Source organism: Hipposideros armiger, unplaced genomic scaffold (genome assembly GCF_001890085.2).
Source record: "Hipposideros armiger isolate ML-2016 unplaced genomic scaffold, ASM189008v1 scaffold_92, whole genome shotgun sequence".
Taxonomy (NCBI): Eukaryota; Metazoa; Chordata; class Mammalia; order Chiroptera; family Hipposideridae; genus Hipposideros; species Hipposideros armiger.
The window spans coordinates 1,305,248-1,321,967 of NW_017731442.1; the positions used below are offsets into that span (position 1 = coordinate 1,305,248).

A 16,720-nucleotide genomic window follows, 5' to 3' on the forward strand; every position below is an offset into this window, starting at 1 on the left:
AGAGGGCACAGTGTTACTGGGCCATGTGGGATCTGAACTGGTGGCCCTGCTGCTCAGAGCTCGCACTCCCAAGCCAATTCTTAACCAATGAGCCACTCAGCCGGCCCTATATACATTTTTTTTAAACATTATAATGTTATATTTCTTGTTGTAAGGCTTTAAGTCTTTTTTTTCCCACTCACCCCTCCCAGGTGGATCTGAATTCACTACCCACTTTCCCACCCCCTCATGTGTCAGGGGATGTGTCTCTTTCTCAGGGGTCAGGCAGGGTGGTGAGAATCAGTATCACTTAACTGTTCTAGGCTACCATCTCCTTACAGTCAGGGCTGCCACTGGTAGCATGGGGCATGACGTACGTCAGGCCGGGGGTGGGGGAAGGATGAGAGGCAAAATTCTCTGTCTTAACATTTTCTTTTGAACCCTTATAGTTATTATTTAACTAGTCAAAACATAAATATGTTACACATTTTGATGAAAACAATTATACATAAAAAGAAAAATATTTTTATAATTTTTTATATTTTGTATCTCTCTTGATGAAATACATAGAGCTTTTTTATTTTTATTTTCAATTAGCTTGTGTATTTGTGGATCTAATGCTTGATTGAGACAAAGTTCAGTATCAGTTCTCTTCCTATGTATTTTTTGTTTTGTGTTGATGTAAATGTGGAGAAGCCTTGTTCACATAAGTCAGTAGATGAGCATGATAGGAGGTTTGGTATAGCAATGTTACTGGAATATTTGACCCCCTTCCAAATTATGACAAAAATATTAGTGATTTCTTTTCAGTCAGCTAAAACCAGTTCTCAAACTGTACTCAAATTAAAGAACCAGTAACCATTTGATGTGCAAAGGATTTGTTACCAGGTCTTTATTCTTTTTGTGGGAATACCAATGTAATTCCAGTGGTCTCCCTGCAGATTTTTAGGCCCTGAAGCAATGCACCATGGCCTAGGGGGTGTCGGTTTCACCCACCTGGCCGGTGGGTGTTCTTTTCTTTTGATGAGTAGAAGCAGGGAAGGCAGAAGGGAACCTGCCTTTGCTCCCAGGCACCTTTCCTGCTGGTTAGTTTTAGGAAAGAGCCAAGGGAAGCTGAGGCTCTGAACACACAGTTTTAAAACTGTTTTGTATCCTGTGCCCCTTGGGAGAGGCTTCCATACCCCTAAGGAAGAGTGAACCCTAGTTTTGAGGACTGCTGACCTGAGGATGCTTTTATTTCTCACCTCGACAAGTATCCTTTTTGTTCCTGCCCAGCGGCTTCTCTGAGGCCGCGGAGCCTACAACTCGAGAAGGTGGTGGGGAAGAGAGAGGGCAGACTGGGTCTGCACATGCGTTGGGCGGGACTTTGACATTCACTCAGTGAGAGAGGAAATGACAGTAACCCGGGAAGGAGAAGGCTGTTTGAGATTTAGGCAGATTCAGGTAGGTTTGGAAACATCTGGAAGGGAACCAAACAGGAAGAAGAGATTTGCAACCTCCTGTAAAGAGTGTGAAGAGGTGTTCTGAGTGAGCTGAGGGCTTTCTTTCCTTCAGCATTCACTTATTTTAACAGGGGTCAATAATGTGCTACACCCTGTCCCAGGAGGGGGGTGTACAAGACACCTGTCCCTGCCCTCAGGGAGCTTATCCATTGTCAGCCCAGGGAGGAAGAGGGAGGAGAGGGGAGTGGGAAGAAGAAGGAGAAGAGAAAGAGAGGGAGAGGAAGGGGGAGGTAGGGAGAAGAAGAAGAAGGGGAAGGAAGGGAGAGGAGAGATAGAAATAGAGAGAAAAGTTACCAGGCAGTTGTAATGCAGGGTGATCAGCACAGGGGACTCGGGGAGCACCGAGGAAGGACCCTGATCATGGCAGGGGTAAGAATATCGGGGAAGTCAGTACAGAGGGGGCAAACCTCCAAGACTAAATACCCAAGTGTCTGGAGTAGCAGGGTGCATTCTGGGAATATCTGTAGATCAGCACTGAGAGATGAGAATAGACCCAATGGAGTTTAACTGGAGATGAGGCAAAGGACTGCTCAGTTTCCTTAATAAATCTTGTAGCTCTGTTTTAAAATGTATACATATATCATGATGATTAAAATACAAATTAAATTTTAAAACTAATTCCTAAATCTCCCATGCAGAAGAATTCCAAATGATTTACACTTTCCCCTCAAAGAAGCATAAATCCCCACTCCTTAAATGTGGGCTGTGTATAGTGACTTCCTTCCAAAGAGTACAGTATGGAAACGGAGGAAAGGATAACTTTATGGTGAAGAAAACTGACAAACCCTACCTCAGTTAGGTGATCAAGGTCAACATCAACAGTGATGTCATGTTGATAGTATGTACCCTAATATGATGTGATGATAATGGTACTTTACCTTCCCCAAACCCATAATCCCAGCTAATCATGAAAAAAGAGATATCAGAAAAATTCAAATAGAGAACATCCTATGAAATATGTGGCCAGTAGTCCTCAAAATTGTCAATGTCATCAAAAACAAGGAAAGTCTGAAAAACTGCCATGGTCAAGAGGGGCCTAAGGAGACATGACAATTAAATAGAAAGTGATATCCTGCATGGGATCCTGGAACAAAAAGAGGACATTAGGTAAAAAGTAAGGAAATCTGAATAAAGTATGGACTTTAGTTAATGCTAATGATATCAATATTGGTTCACTAATTATAGCAAATGTACCAGACTAATGTTAGATGTTCATAATAAGGGAAACTGGATGTGAGGTATACGGAAACTCTTACTATTTTCTTACTTTTTCTGTAAATCTAAAGCCATTCTGAAAAAGAAAATGTATTTTAAAGAAATGAATTACTTGCTTAAGTCAACTAAATCATTCTTTTTGGTCTGGGTCTACATTCAGTCAACAATTACTACTAATAATTAACTTGTGTCAAGCACTTTCTAGATATAGGCACAATGCTGAGTGATTTGCATAATATCCTATAATACAATGCTATAAGGTGGTTTTTCCATTTACAAATCTAGAAACTGAAGCATGAGAAAGCTCACTCATGAATTGTTTAATAAACATTTATTAGTTATTGACTGCCCCACAGGTGCTGGGTCTCTTCCAGTTAATGCCTTGCAGTGGCCTCATGTGCCACTGTTTGGATTGAGCTCAGTCATGCAGTTATGTGACCTCCCCCTCCCCCTCCCCCACCCTCCCCCACCAGCAGCTCTTCCTCCACCGGGACAATGGTATCACTGCACCATCTGCCAGGTCTCCCAAGAGCCATCTCGCACTCTTCCTCTTTCCTGCCCCCACATCTAACTTGATACTAAGTCCAGTGGGCCCTTCCTCAGAAACGTCTCCCCAGAGTCTACCTAGTCTACTCTTTTTCTTCAGGCTGTACCCTCACCACTTCTCTTGCTTCTGCCTCAGGTCTCAACCTTTCTGATGTGGACTCCACCCAAACCACCACCCATCTTTCTAGAACTCACATCAGATGATCTTATCCCCGACCAAAGCCTTCCAAGGGCCCATTCACTAGCTTTCACAATCTGGCCACAGCTGGTCCCATTTCCTCAACTGCCCTGCTCCCCCAGTGCTCTAGCTTTTAGTCCTCAAACGTCACACTGTTTGCAGGCCTTTGCTCTTGGTTTTCTGGAGGCCTGTCCAATGCCTTTCCTTTTTAGCCTTTGGAAACCATACATGCACTTCAAGTCCTAGCTCAAATCCACCTGCTTTTGTACACCTGTCCTCTCTCCCTGGCCTAGCAGTCAGCCCTTACCTGTCTCATGGCAACTACCACATGGATTTTGAGGGGTAGAAGCTGGTGGACCTGTATCTGCAGCTGTGAATTCCCTAAGGCATCTCTGTATTCCTGTGCTCAGCAATCTTCAGATGATTCTCCACAATCAGATTCTGTTATATTAAAGTAGGGTGCCCAAGCTGCATAATTAAGTGCCAGTCAGTGGCCAGCACAAGAAAAGCCATAGCAGTTCTGAGAGGGAGGTTGTGGTCCAGGGAGGAGGTGGACTTGAGAATGACTGTCAGATTAAAGCTACATTTCAAGTTTATTGAGTACATGTTTTTTGTTAGACATGATACTATAGCCATGAGCTTTCTCTTAGATCACCTCATTACTCATCAACACAGACCTCCTAGGTAAGTATCATTATATCTATTTCTGTAGATGAGAAAACTGAAGCTAAGAGCAACAAATGTGCACCGTGTCACAGTTAGTGAGTGACTCGGCAGGGATAAGAAGGCTGGTCTTATTACAAAGTCCAGCCTAAGGACTGAGGAGTGAGTATGTGGAGGAATACTGCTGTAATCATGTACTGAGTCTCTAGCAAGCAAGGCCCACTTAGGGCCCACCCCATACATACCAGAGAGCAGTGGAGCCCAACAGGAAGGTTTTGGGAACAGTGAGGAGGCAGCTGGAAGGACTCTATATCCCTGAGATACCCTCGCCCCATGCTGACTGTCTCCGTGCAGCAGGAACACTCTGCACAGTCCATATCTGAGGAATCAGCTAGACCCCTCTTCCCTCAGCTTGCACTGGGGGCATGGACAGTGTGATTGGATTTGAATATTGCCTCTTGGTTCCTCACTTCCTGGCCACATGACTCTGGACAAGTTGCTCCACCATCTGAATTTCGTTTTCTGCTTTTGTAACGTGGGGAAAAGAGCAGTGCCTACTGTGTAGCATTAGCGTGCACGTAAAATAAAATAACAATGAATATTAGGTACTTAGTTTGGTGCTTGACATATGGAATGTATCTTTTATGATTATTGGATCTTTGGCGGTACCTATTTGTGTTTTCTATAATGCAGGTCATCTGGGGTGGAGCCTTATGCAGGAGCATAGCAACTCCCTGGTTGGAATCACTTTTCCCAGGGTGGAAACCTCCTGCCTACCGCACAGCTCTGGCACCTTCTCTGCTCAACCTAGCTTAAGGCAGCACCGCTGGGTGGGGGAGAGCCACTTCTGGCCACAGGCCCAGAGAACCCTCAGTAGGAGCTGGTGAGCGCCCAGTCCTCTAAGCCTGGCAGGGAAGTTTGGCAAGAGTAGTGTGACCACACAATGTACGTGCAAACCTGGGCACTTTGAAAGTAAAGAGGGGAGCCGGCCGAGTGGCGTGTTGGTTAAGAGCTGGCCTGGGATGCCAGAGGGCCCCGGTTCAGTTCCCACATATGAGGGCCAGTGACACTGCCCTCTACAGCTAAGATGCTGAACAACAGCTCAACCTGGAGCTGGGCTGCCAGGAGTCGCCAGCTACGGCAAGTGGGTTGCCATGGGCTACTGTGGGTAGCCAGCAGCTAGCGTGAGCGGCCAGCAGCCGCCATGAAGGGCTGTCCAGAAGCCGGCGACTGATCTGCCTCGCCCGGGAAGAGCGCAATGATGGTGCCAACTTGGGCCAGTGAAGCAACGTCCTCCACAACTAGACTGAAGAACAAAACGACAGCAACTTGTCTGTTCCCCTTCCCCCAATTCCCCAATAAAAATCTTTAACCAAAAAAAAAAAAGAAAGTAAATGGGGCACACTTAGTCATTACTCTTGGGCTACCCGTTAAAGCAGGGATGGCAGTGACCCTGGTCAAGAGCCTTCCTCTTTAGCAAAGTGGAGTCCATGGGCCCCAGAAAGGAAGACTCTGGGTTGCCTAGGTGGGTGGAAGAGGAAAACCCAGCTGCAGTGGCACCTGAACCCTCGTAGTTATGCCCCTTAGAACTCTACACCCTCCCCCAACGTCACTTGTCCCTTGTTCCTGCCAGGTTTTGCAGGAGCTCCTCTGTGCTCCCACAGCGCTATAGTTACGTCCCTGGGTACGCCCCACGAGGGCAGAGACTTTTGTGGATTTTGTTCTCTGCTGTGCCCCCAGAGCCTGGAACAGTGCCTGGTACAGAGAGTGGGAGACCTTCTGAGCAAATCCATCAATTGCTTTTCTAGCATTGATTATTTATTTATGGCCCATTGCCCCTGCTGGATTATGATCTTCAAGGATGGTACTGTATTTATCTCTGTAACCCCAGCACCTAGCCCAGGGCAGGCACAGAGTAGGTGCTTGACATCATTTGTTGAATGAGTAGATGGAAACAGCCTAGAGCCCCTTAGCTGTACTGTCTTCTTTGCTGCCCCTTCTGTCATCCCCCCCCCCACACACACACCGAGAAGCCACTACGGAGCAGGTTAGAGACAGGTTAGGCAGCATGTGGCTTCCCACTGGCTGGGGCACCCAGCTCTGCCACTTTCTGGAAGCTGGTGGGCCCCTGGATGTGAGAGAAGAGAGGCCAGGACTGCTTGCCTGTGCCTTGTGAAGGTGGGATCAAGACAGCCATGAGATTGAGGAATGGAAGGTTGTCCTGGGGACCCTTTCTAAAGCGAGCTGTTTAGAAAGGTGGGAGCAGAGCTGGATAGGGAGGCTGAGTGGTCTATCTGAGGTTGGGAAGCCTGGGCATGAAAGGTGCTGGGGACCGGCTCCGAGGCTGGGGCTGGATGACGCTGGGCAGGTCCAGGAAGCGGGCTGAGAAAGCCAGGATTACCTCCTGGTGTCAAAGTCCGGAACTGCAGCAGGGTCCAGGAGGGAGAGGTTTGTGTTCAGCAGGGCCTGTCCATCATGCGTCCGGTCTCCAACACGGACGAGTCCAGAGCTCCGCCCCAAGCCGTGAACCGCCGCGGTCCTGCGGCTCCAGCTCTCAAGGGAGGACTGAGCCCGGGCCCCGCCCGGGCCCCGCCCCTGCAGCCCTCGCCGGGCCTCCCAGTGGTCCGCTGAGCGAAGTTCCTGCGCCAGCGTACGCGAGGTTCTGAGTACCCGGAAGTTACGTTATAGGCGCGCGTCCCGGGGGCGGGAGTCAGCTGAGCTGCCGGGGCGAGGTTGGGATCCCGTGGGCTCCGTTAAATGCAGCCGGTGATCCCTTGGGGGCGGGAGTGGGGTACAGGACTGCGCCAGATTCAAGGGGGAGGGCTCCCTGGCCTTCTCGCTCTATAAGGCGTGAGCAAGAAAATCCTCAGGATTTTAAAGAGGATCGCCAGGATCTGTCAGATCCCTGTCGAGGCTGGGGAGTCTCGCAGGTTACAATCCGGGGCGACAGGGGTCCCTGGGGGGTAGCCCTGTTGTAATCCCTAGGCCCGGGACGGAGAGTCCAGAGGCCGGACACCATGGCGTCCATCCTGGATGAATACGAGGACTCCCTATCCCGCTCGGCCGTCTTGCAGCCCGGCTGTCCCAACGTGGGCATCCCCCACTCGGGTAAGGGAGGGGAGGGCGCTGCTGCCCCTCTCAGCTCACCTGGCACCTGAGTGTGGGAGGAGTGGGGAGGGCGATTCCAAGGTCTCTGGTTCACCTCCTGGACGTGCAGTCTGAGTCTAGGCCCCCGATTCTCCTCAGGCTCTCTTGGCCCCTATCAGTGGGTGGTCGAAGTTTGAAAGAACTTCAAGAGCAGCCGCATGATCTAGGCCCTGCCACTAGCGTCCTTGTAAAAGGGAACTGGGACCCAAATAAGGAAGTGACTTGCCCACAGGGCTGTAGTTGGGAGAACTGAGATTAGGCTTCAAGCTTCATCTAATTTTGTGCTTTTCCCATCAGGCCCCTTCTTGAGGTGGGAGGAAGAGAGTGGGCAAAGAAACTAGTGAAAGGAGAATGTTGTAGGTGAAAGAGGGATGATGGTAGATGGAACTTTGTCACTGAACAGGAGAAAAGGAAATATTTTAGGCCTTTGCTGAAGCTGGGTGCAGCCTGGTTTTGAAGGGAAATTTATGTAGAAAAGTAGTACAGAGTTGGCAGAGGGGTCTGAAATGCTGGGGTATTTTGAGCAATGGTAAAGGAATGAGAATAAAGGCTAGAGAGAAAGTAGCTTCAGTTTGTTAACCAACTGATTGGAACAGTTTTCCAGGACTCCCCCTGCCTTCATTCTTCTGAAGACATACTGAGAGCATTACTGTATGGGCAGGGAGGAGGGGAGAGAGTGGAACTAGGTCACTTTAGTTGAGCTGGGATTGCAGGGCCAAAGACTGATAAGAAAAAATGCCCAACTCTTTCCTCCATTACCACTGGAAGCAGGTACATCATGGGGTTTCAAAGAATCAACCCCTCACTGCTGTCAGAAGTGTGGGGAAAAGCCCAGGACCCCTAACATAGAGGTGATTAGCAAACTATCTGACCTATTTATATTAATCTGTTTGTGAATCAAGGTCCTGGAGTAGGAATATGTTGGGAAAGTGGAGAGGAGCACTGGGTTTTTTGTTTTTGTTTTGTTTTTTAAGCTGAGCCATCCTGCTGCCTGTTGGCAGCTCAGTGGCTGCTCAGCTCGGGCCGGGAATCGAACCACTGTTGCTCAGAGCTCAAACTCTTGAGCGAGCTCTTAACCAACTGAGCCACTCGGCCGGCCCTAACACTGGGGTTTTTTTAATTGTTGTTGCCTCTCCTTGCCCTTCTTCCATCTCTTCCATAGCTAACCTTTCCTTTGCTCTTCCCCTGTAGGGTATGTGAATGCCCAGCTAGAGAAGGAAGTGCCCATATTCACAAAGCAGCGCATTGACTTTACCCCTTCTGAGCGTATCAGCAGTCTTGTCATCTCCTGCAATCAGCTCTGTATGAGCCTGGGCAAGGATACACTGCTCCGGTAAGTGAGGGCTCACAAGGTATAGGATTAGGGAGTGGAATGGTGGTATTTGGGGACTATTAACTACTCAAGCCATCCTACCCATCTGGGTAGGTGAAACAATTGATTTGGAATTTTCAGGAAATATCTTTCCCAAAGAGAACCAATGTGGTTCAGAATCAGATAGACCTAGACCCAGATCCCGACTCTCCCACTTACCAGCTATGGAATCTTTAACAAGTCACCTAGTCTCTCTAAATGTGCCCCTTCATCTGTTAAAGATAGTACCAACCCATCAAGTTAGTTACATGGATCGGTGGAACTGTCTAGAGTCCTGAAATAAATCCACTCTAAATGGAAATAATGTATCTTAATAAAACTGGAAATAAATAAATACATAAATAAATAAATAAAATACATGACAAAGGTGTTAGCAAATTGTTTATCTGTCTGGAGTAACCATCTGGGATAAAACAGAGTTAAGCCTGGGAATGGAGTCAATGGAATTGTAATAGATAAATATGACATCAGGGGTGGGAGGGCAGTTGATGGGGGGAGGGGGTTTGTTACTTTGTGAGGGGTGAAAAGGATAACTGTTGTATTGTTCTGTACACCTGAAACTAATAATAAAAAAAAATAAAAAACTAAAAAAAAACAGAGCTAAGCCTCTATCACAAAAATGAATTCTAGGTGGAATAACTATTTAAATGTAAAAAATGTGAATACTAAAATAAATTTAATAAATTTCTATGTTCTTGGGCTGAAGGAATACCTTCTTACTTAAGCTAGAAAACCCGGATGCCACAAGGAAAAACGTAGATATATTTGACCACATAGTAATTGGTATTGTGCCAAAAAAACAAACAAACCAAAAAAGCATATGAATCAGGTCAAGACAAAAGATGGTGGGAAAATAATGTTTTCCATGTGACAGCTTACATCTTTGTTTCTTAAAAAGCTCTTATAAGTTAATAAGAAGACAACTTAGTAGAAAAGGGGGGGGCAAAGAATATAAACAAGCAGTTCACAGAGGAGAAACTCTAAATTTCTACTAAACATGTGAAAATATTTTTAACCTCTGGGAAATGCAAATTAAAATAATAGTAAAATGCCATTTTTAAAAAAACCTATCAGATTGGCAAAAATTAAAAACAGTAATATGTGGTGCTGGTGAAGATATACAGAAATGAGTTATCATATATTGCTGATGAGAGTATAAATTGCCACCATCTTTTGGAAAAGTAACGTGGCAATGTCTATTAAAATTTTAAATATATATAACTTTGACCCAGCAATCCCATTTGGGGGGAATACATAACCATAGAAAGAAAAGTACCAGTTTGCAAGGATCTTGATTATAGCATTATTTATGGTAAGAAAAACTGGACCCGAGCTGACTGCCCATCACCAGGAAAATGATAATTAAATTATGGTTCAGCCATAAAAGGGAATATTATGCAATTATTAAGACATTGAGTTAGAGCTGATTCTGTTGACCCAGTGGGATATTCATGAAATATCATTAAGAATCAGATAGACCTGGATTAGCAAATTACTTGACATATTGATATTAAAAACCTGAGAAAAGAAAGTTATAAATTAGTACACACACACACACACACACATACACATACATATACACAGTATGAAGGCATTTTTTGTAAAAATAGTGACAAAACAACCCTATTTATGTTATGAGCATGGAGAAAGATGTTAACATCAGTTTCTCCATTGGGATTAATGGGGGTTTGAAAAATTATTAACCTTTTCTTTATACATCTTTGCACTGATTTCTTTAGGTAGAAGGAGCGTATAATTTGAAGAGAATTTAATAAGGAAAATATAAATCAAACAGGAACACCCCTCAAGGTTATTGTGAAGATTCATTGAGATCACACCAGATTAAACTCTTGGCATGGTGCTTGATACATAGAAAGTGCTCAGTAACCATTAGCTACTATTTGTTGTTCATTTTTTACCCCACCAACCTGGGAGACCCCTGCCCGTCTTCCCAGATGCACTGGAGATCTGTTGAGCAGAGAGAAAAGGCTTTTCTGCTTAGTGACTTCTCAAAATGAGGTGGGGGAATTCTCAGAGCTGAAGGCTCTTAAGTAGGACTCTGTACATGTTTTAGAGTTCCCTTGGGATTGTATTCAGAGTTTTAGTGTATATGTAGATGTCAGGAAAGAAAGGCTGTGGGTTTCATCAAGTTATAAAGACGTCTGTTATTTTAAAAAGGGCTCTGCCCTTCTCTGGAGTGATGCTGTGACTCTTGCTCCGACAGCATTGACTTGGGCAAGGCAAATGAACCCAACCACGTGGAGCTGGGGCGCAAAGATGATGCCAAAGTTCATAAGATGTTCCTGGACCATACTGGTAAGTGGTGGTAGAGGTCTGAGGTGGGGGGTGGGGTAAGGCTGAGGTTAAGTCACTGCCTGGGTGGGTGGGATCTGAGGCTGGTAGGGGCAAGGAGGAGGCTCAGGGTGGGAATGGCAGCATCTTCTAGGGTGCCATGCTCTCCCCCACTCTAGGTTCTCACCTGCTGATTGCTCTGAACAGCACTGAGGTCCTCTACGTGAACCGTAATGGACAGAAGGTACGGCCACTGGCACGTTGGAAGGGGCAGCTGGTGGAGAGTGTGGGTTGGAACAAAGCACTGGGCACTGAGAGCAGCACAGGCCCCATCCTGGTCGGCACTGCCCAAGGCCAGATCTTTGAAGCAGAGCTCTCAGCCAGTGAGGGTGGGCTTTTCGGCCCTGCCCCAGATCTCTACTTCCGTCCATTGTATGTGCTAAATGAAGAAGGAGGTCCAGCACCGGTGTGCTCCCTCGAGGCGGAGCGGGGCCCTGATGGGCGTATCTTTGTTATTGCCACCACTCGGCAGCGCCTCTTCCAGTTCATAGGCCGAGCAGCAGAGGGAGCTGAGGCCCAGGGCTTCACAGGGCTCTTTGCTGCCTACACTGACCACCCACCACCCTTCCGGGAGTTCCCCAGCAGTCTGGGCTACAGTGAATTGGCCTTCTATACTCCCAAATTGCGCTCTGCACCGCGAGCCTTCGCCTGGATGATGGGGGATGGCGTGTTGTACGGAGCATTGGACAATGGGCGTCCTGACACCGTGCTGAGCGAGGAGCGAGTCTGGGAGTACCCAGAGGGGGTAGGTCCTGGGGCCAGCCCACCCCTGGCCATCGTCCTGACCCAGTTCCACTTCCTGCTGCTGCTGGCAGACCGGGTGGAGGCAGTATGCACGCTGACAGGGCAGGTGGTGCTGCGGGATCACTTCTTGGAGAAGTTCGGCCCACTGAAGCACATGGTGAAGGACTCTTCCACGGGCCAACTGTGGGCCTACACCGAGCGGGCTGTCTTCCGCTACCATGTGCAGCGGGAGGCTCGGGATGTTTGGCGCACCTACCTGGATATGAACCGCTTCGATCTGGCCAAAGAGTATTGTCGAGAGCGGCCTGACTGCCTGGACACGGTCCTGGCTCGGGAGGCCGATTTCTGCTTTCGCCAGCATCGTTACCTGGAGAGCGCCCGCTGCTATGCCCTGACCCAGAGCTACTTTGAGGAGATTGCCCTCAAGTTCTTGGAGGCCCGACAGGAGGAGGCTCTGGCTGAGTTCCTGCAGCGAAAACTGACCAGTTTGAAGCCAACTGAGCGTACCCAGGCCACGCTGCTGACCACCTGGCTGACAGAGCTCTACCTGAGCCGGCTTGGGGCTCTGCAGGGTGACCCAGAGGCCCTGAACCTCTACCGGGAAACACGGGAGCGCTTCCGTGCCTTCGTCAGCAGCCCCCGACACAAGGAGTGGCTCTTTGCCAGCCGGGCCTCCATCCACGAGCTGCTCGCCAGCCACGGGGACACGGAACACATGGTATACTTTGCTGTGATCATGCAGGACTACGAGCGGGTGGTAGCATACCACTGCCAACATGAAGCCTATGAAGAGGCCCTGGCCGTACTTGCCCGCCACCGGGACCCCCAGCTTTTCTACAAGTTCTCGCCCATTCTCATCCGTCACATCCCCCGCCAGCTGGTGGATGCCTGGATTGAGATGGGCAGTCGGTTGGATGCCCGGCAGCTCATCCCTGCCCTGGTGAACTACAGCCAGGGTGGCGAGGCCCAGCAGGTGAGCCAGGCCATCCGCTACATGGAGTTCTGCGTAAATGTGCTGGGTGAGACTGAGCAGGCCATTCATAATTACCTGCTATCACTTTATGCCCGAGGCCAGCCAGCCTCACTACTAGCCTACCTCGAGCAGGCGGGGGCCAGCCCACACCGAGTGCATTATGACCTCAAGTACGCGCTGAGGCTCTGCGCTGAGCATGGCCACCACCGTGCCTGTGTCCACGTCTACAAGGTCCTGGAGCTGTATGAGGAGGCCGTGGACCTGGCCCTGCAGGTGAGCCAATCTAACACGGTTCTAGAGAATAATAGCTTCAGATGCTGAAGGGTTGGGGAGTGACTGTGGCTAGGGGATGCTGGCTTCCTTTGTAGAGAGGTGCTGTAATATAGGGGTTAAGAACATGGATTCTGAAGTCAGGATTTAAATTCTGATTCTGCCTCTCGGGCCAGTTTCTGAACCTCTCTGTGCCTCAGATTATTCAGCTACAAAATGGGGGTAATATTGTAGTACTTTCCTCATAGGGTTGATTAAACTACTGTGCATGAAAAGCACTCAGAAGAGGCCTGGTGCTTAGGTAAGTTCTCCATACATGCTAGCTATCGTATTATAGTCACAGTTGCAGAAGGGGAGGATGCTGAGTGACATTTCTCAAATCATGAATTATCACCTAAAGGACTTAACTGAATGAGAATGTCTGTGGGCGGGGCCCAAAAATCTGTATTTCTATTGCGTTTCCCAGGTAATTTTTAAACTCACTAAAATTGAAGCCCCACCAGTATAAGTAGCTTTTACAAAGCTGTGACGGGGACAAGCCCATCACTGAGACAGGTACCTATCCCAGCCCCCAGAATCCCTGCCTCACTACCAGGAAGGAGTGCTGGGACTCCTGCCTTGGGGCCTCTCCTCAGGCCCAGGGTCTCCCGGGGCATCTGTCTCTCCTACGGGGTCTCCTGGGTGGAGAGGGGTCTTGACTCTTAACACACACGATCTCCCCTCAGGTGGATGTGGATCTGGCCAAGCAGTGTGCTGACCTGCCTGAGGATGATGAGGAACTGCGCAAGAAGCTGTGGCTGAAGATTGCCCGGCACGTGGTGCAGGAGGAGGAGGATGTGCAGACGGCCATGGCCTGCCTGGCCAGCTGCCCCCTGCTCAAGATTGAGGACGTGCTGCCCTTCTTTCCTGACTTCGTCACCATTGACCACTTCAAGGAGGCCATCTGCAGCTCACTGAAGGCCTACAACCACCACATCCAGGAGCTACAGCGGGAGATGGAAGAGGCCACAGCCAGTGCCCAGCGCATCCGGCGAGACCTGCAAGAGCTGCGGGGCCGCTACGGCACTGTGGAGCCCCAGGACAAATGTGCCACCTGCGACTTCCCCCTGCTCAACCGCCCTTTTTACCTCTTCCTCTGTGGCCACATGTTCCATGCTGACTGCCTGTTGCAGGCTGTGCGGCCCGGTCTGCCTGCCTACAAACAGGCCCGGCTGGAGGAGCTGCAGCGAAAGCTTGGGACTGCCCCACCCCCCACCAAGGGCTCTGCCCGAGTGAAGGAGGCCGAGGGTGGGGCTGCCGCTGGGGGACCCAGCCGGGAACAGCTCAAGGCTGACCTAGATGAACTGGTGGCTGCTGAGTGCGTGTACTGTGGGGAGCTGATGATCCGCTCTATTGACCGGCCCTTCATCGATCCCCAGCGCTACGAGGAGGAGCACCTCAGTTGGCTATAGGAGGGTGTCACCCTTGTTGGGTGGGCAGGCAGTTGGGTTAGCTGTTTGCTCCCTCTTGGGAAGGTCACACCATAGTGTGTCTCAAGTCATCTGGAGACTGCTGGGCTTTGACTGTCAGGGGTTGTAGAATTATAGCTGTCTCCCATAAGGTGTCAACTCTGAACACCTGCCGGCTGCTTGTGCGGTTCTTCAGAGCTGCCTTAGAGCTGCTGTTACACCAGGGTATCAGCCTGCCTCCCAGTAGAGGTCCTTAGCCCAGAGAAGTCCAATTCTGACCGAATTCCTGACCCCCTGCATCTAACAGCTCGTTTTTCCTTTTCACTGTCCCACACGTCCTGTTCACCTTCTAGAGTGAGAGTACCATTCCTCTTTTTCACTCTGTGCCTCTTCTCAGAAAAAGCCCTGTCTTCTGTCTGACCCCAGGTCCTAGAAATGAAAAGACAGCCCCTCCGAGTTCTGGGCATGGTGGGTAGGAAAGGTGGTGCTGATGGTGGGCATGCTCTTGTGCACACTGGGGCTCCAGTGTGAGGGGTGTCCTGGGCAGAGGGCCTCATGGAGAACAGTGGGAGCTGTTGATGGGATGGAAAGCATTAAACTGTCTGTACTGCACTGGTGGCCCTGGAGTTGATAGCTTTGTGTTGATGCTGGCCTAAATGGTGTGAGTGATCTCCAGGAGGGGTTGGGATGCCACAGGGAAGCTGCCAGGTCCCTGCATGCTTTCAAGCCTTGGCCATTGCACCTTCATCTGGAGGTGCGACAACGATTTTGCCATTTCCTGCTGGCTTCTTTGTGTCTCCACTCTATCCTCTCTGGCACCAGGCTTCTGTTGGAAATGACCACCCATCTTAATTCTTAGAGTAGGGACTGTTCTTCCCTTTGGCCAGCAGGTGGCGCTGCTCCCCACAGAATCCTTTGCTCACTGGCATCTGGAGGAGCTGATTTGTCTATTTCTCCACTAGTGCTTCCTCAGTCTACTCCCTCCCTAGTTGTCCCAGGAATATTTTGGGAGCCTCCACTACCTGGCCTTGAGTCTAAGCCCCTCATTCTTCCTCCCTCCACTAGCCTTTACACATGCTATATTTTGCTTGCCCTGCTCTGCCAGCCTAGATCCCTGCGTTCCCAGGTTCTGCCCAGTTTTGATACTGCCCTACCACTGTTTGTCATTTCACCATAATGTTGAAGTCCAACATCGAGGTGAGACTGCCACTGCCACCATCCATGGCACTTGGCAGATATGTTTTCTTTCTGTCTAGCTCCTGTGACCTGCCCCTGTCTCCAGATTACACTTCCATAGTTGTGGCTGGTGGCCTAAGGCACAACTAAAGAGTCTGGAGCGGAGCATTCCTGTGACATCAGCTAAGCACCCTTTGCTCGGTGGACTGGTGTTCACAGTCCACTGCCTGGCTCTAAGGGTGTGGTCTGTCAGCTGCCAGACTGGAATAAAATAACAAATGAGTGTTCCCGGATCAGGCTGGGGTCAGGGCATCTGGCTGGTGACTGCAGGCCTCTCTCTCCCCCCTGCAGCCAAATCCTTTTCCAAGACTTATCTCCTGCAGTCCAGGTGGAATATTGCCCTGCAGTTTCCCAACCACTGGAACAACAGGGTCCTTTCAGGGCCTCTGCCAACTTAGAGGGCTGGAAGCTGCCCTATCTTTGATGAGCCTCAGACTCCCTATCTTCCCCCAGAAGTAAGAGTGGGAGTAAATGTGTGTGTGTGTGTGGGGGGGGTGTCTCATTGGGTAGAGGGCATCATAATCCTATTCCCTTTCCACTGTTCCAGGAAGATTTGGAGGGCTCCTGCTCCCTTCCTCTCCCTGTATAGCCTAAGGCTCCGCCTCACACCTAGACATGCCCAGTAGAGGGCTCAGGGGTACTGTGTCCCTCCTCAGTCAGTGAGTATTAGGTATAAACCTTGGCCTGCCACTGGCTGGTCACTTGCTTAGGACAGCTTGGGGCTTGTCTTTGCACACAATGGGTGCTTAATACATGTTAAACAAACACTACCCTATTCCTCCCTCCCCCAAGAGGACTTGGTTAAGACGGCCTGGGACTCCCCTGCCCCTTCTTTCCTAAGCCTACCCATCTGGTCCTAGGCTGCTTCCTCTTTCCTGGAAAAAGGCCCCAGTCTTCCCTGGCACCGACAAGAGGGTTCCGTTGAATCAGGGCAACAACGGGAAGCCACAGCTCTTAGATCCCTGGAAACCCAGCACGGCCTAGAATGAAGGGAAGAGAAAAGGCCTTCAGGGCTTTGGCCCTAAGCCTGGGGGAGGGCCCTAAGGGAGCGGGGTGGGGGAGCAACTTCGAGGGCAGGGGCCAAGATGAATGAGC

At 49.5% G+C, this 16,720-nt stretch overlaps 1 protein-coding gene across 1 annotated transcript; it reads left to right on the forward strand.

The window, feature by feature from the left end:
* The first annotated feature begins 6,721 nt into the window (after positions 1-6,721).
* VPS18 (VPS18 core subunit of CORVET and HOPS complexes) lies at positions 6,722-15,001 on the forward strand. Its single transcript, XM_019645077.1, has 5 exons — positions 6,722-7,191; positions 8,422-8,563; positions 10,827-10,918; positions 11,074-12,944; positions 13,667-15,001. Exons 1-5 carry the CDS (start codon positions 7,101-7,103, stop codon positions 14,390-14,392), a joined length of 2,922 nt encoding a protein of 973 aa, XP_019500622.1. The 5' UTR covers positions 6,722-7,100; the 3' UTR covers positions 14,393-15,001.
* The last annotated feature ends 1,719 nt before the right edge of the window (positions 15,002-16,720 follow it).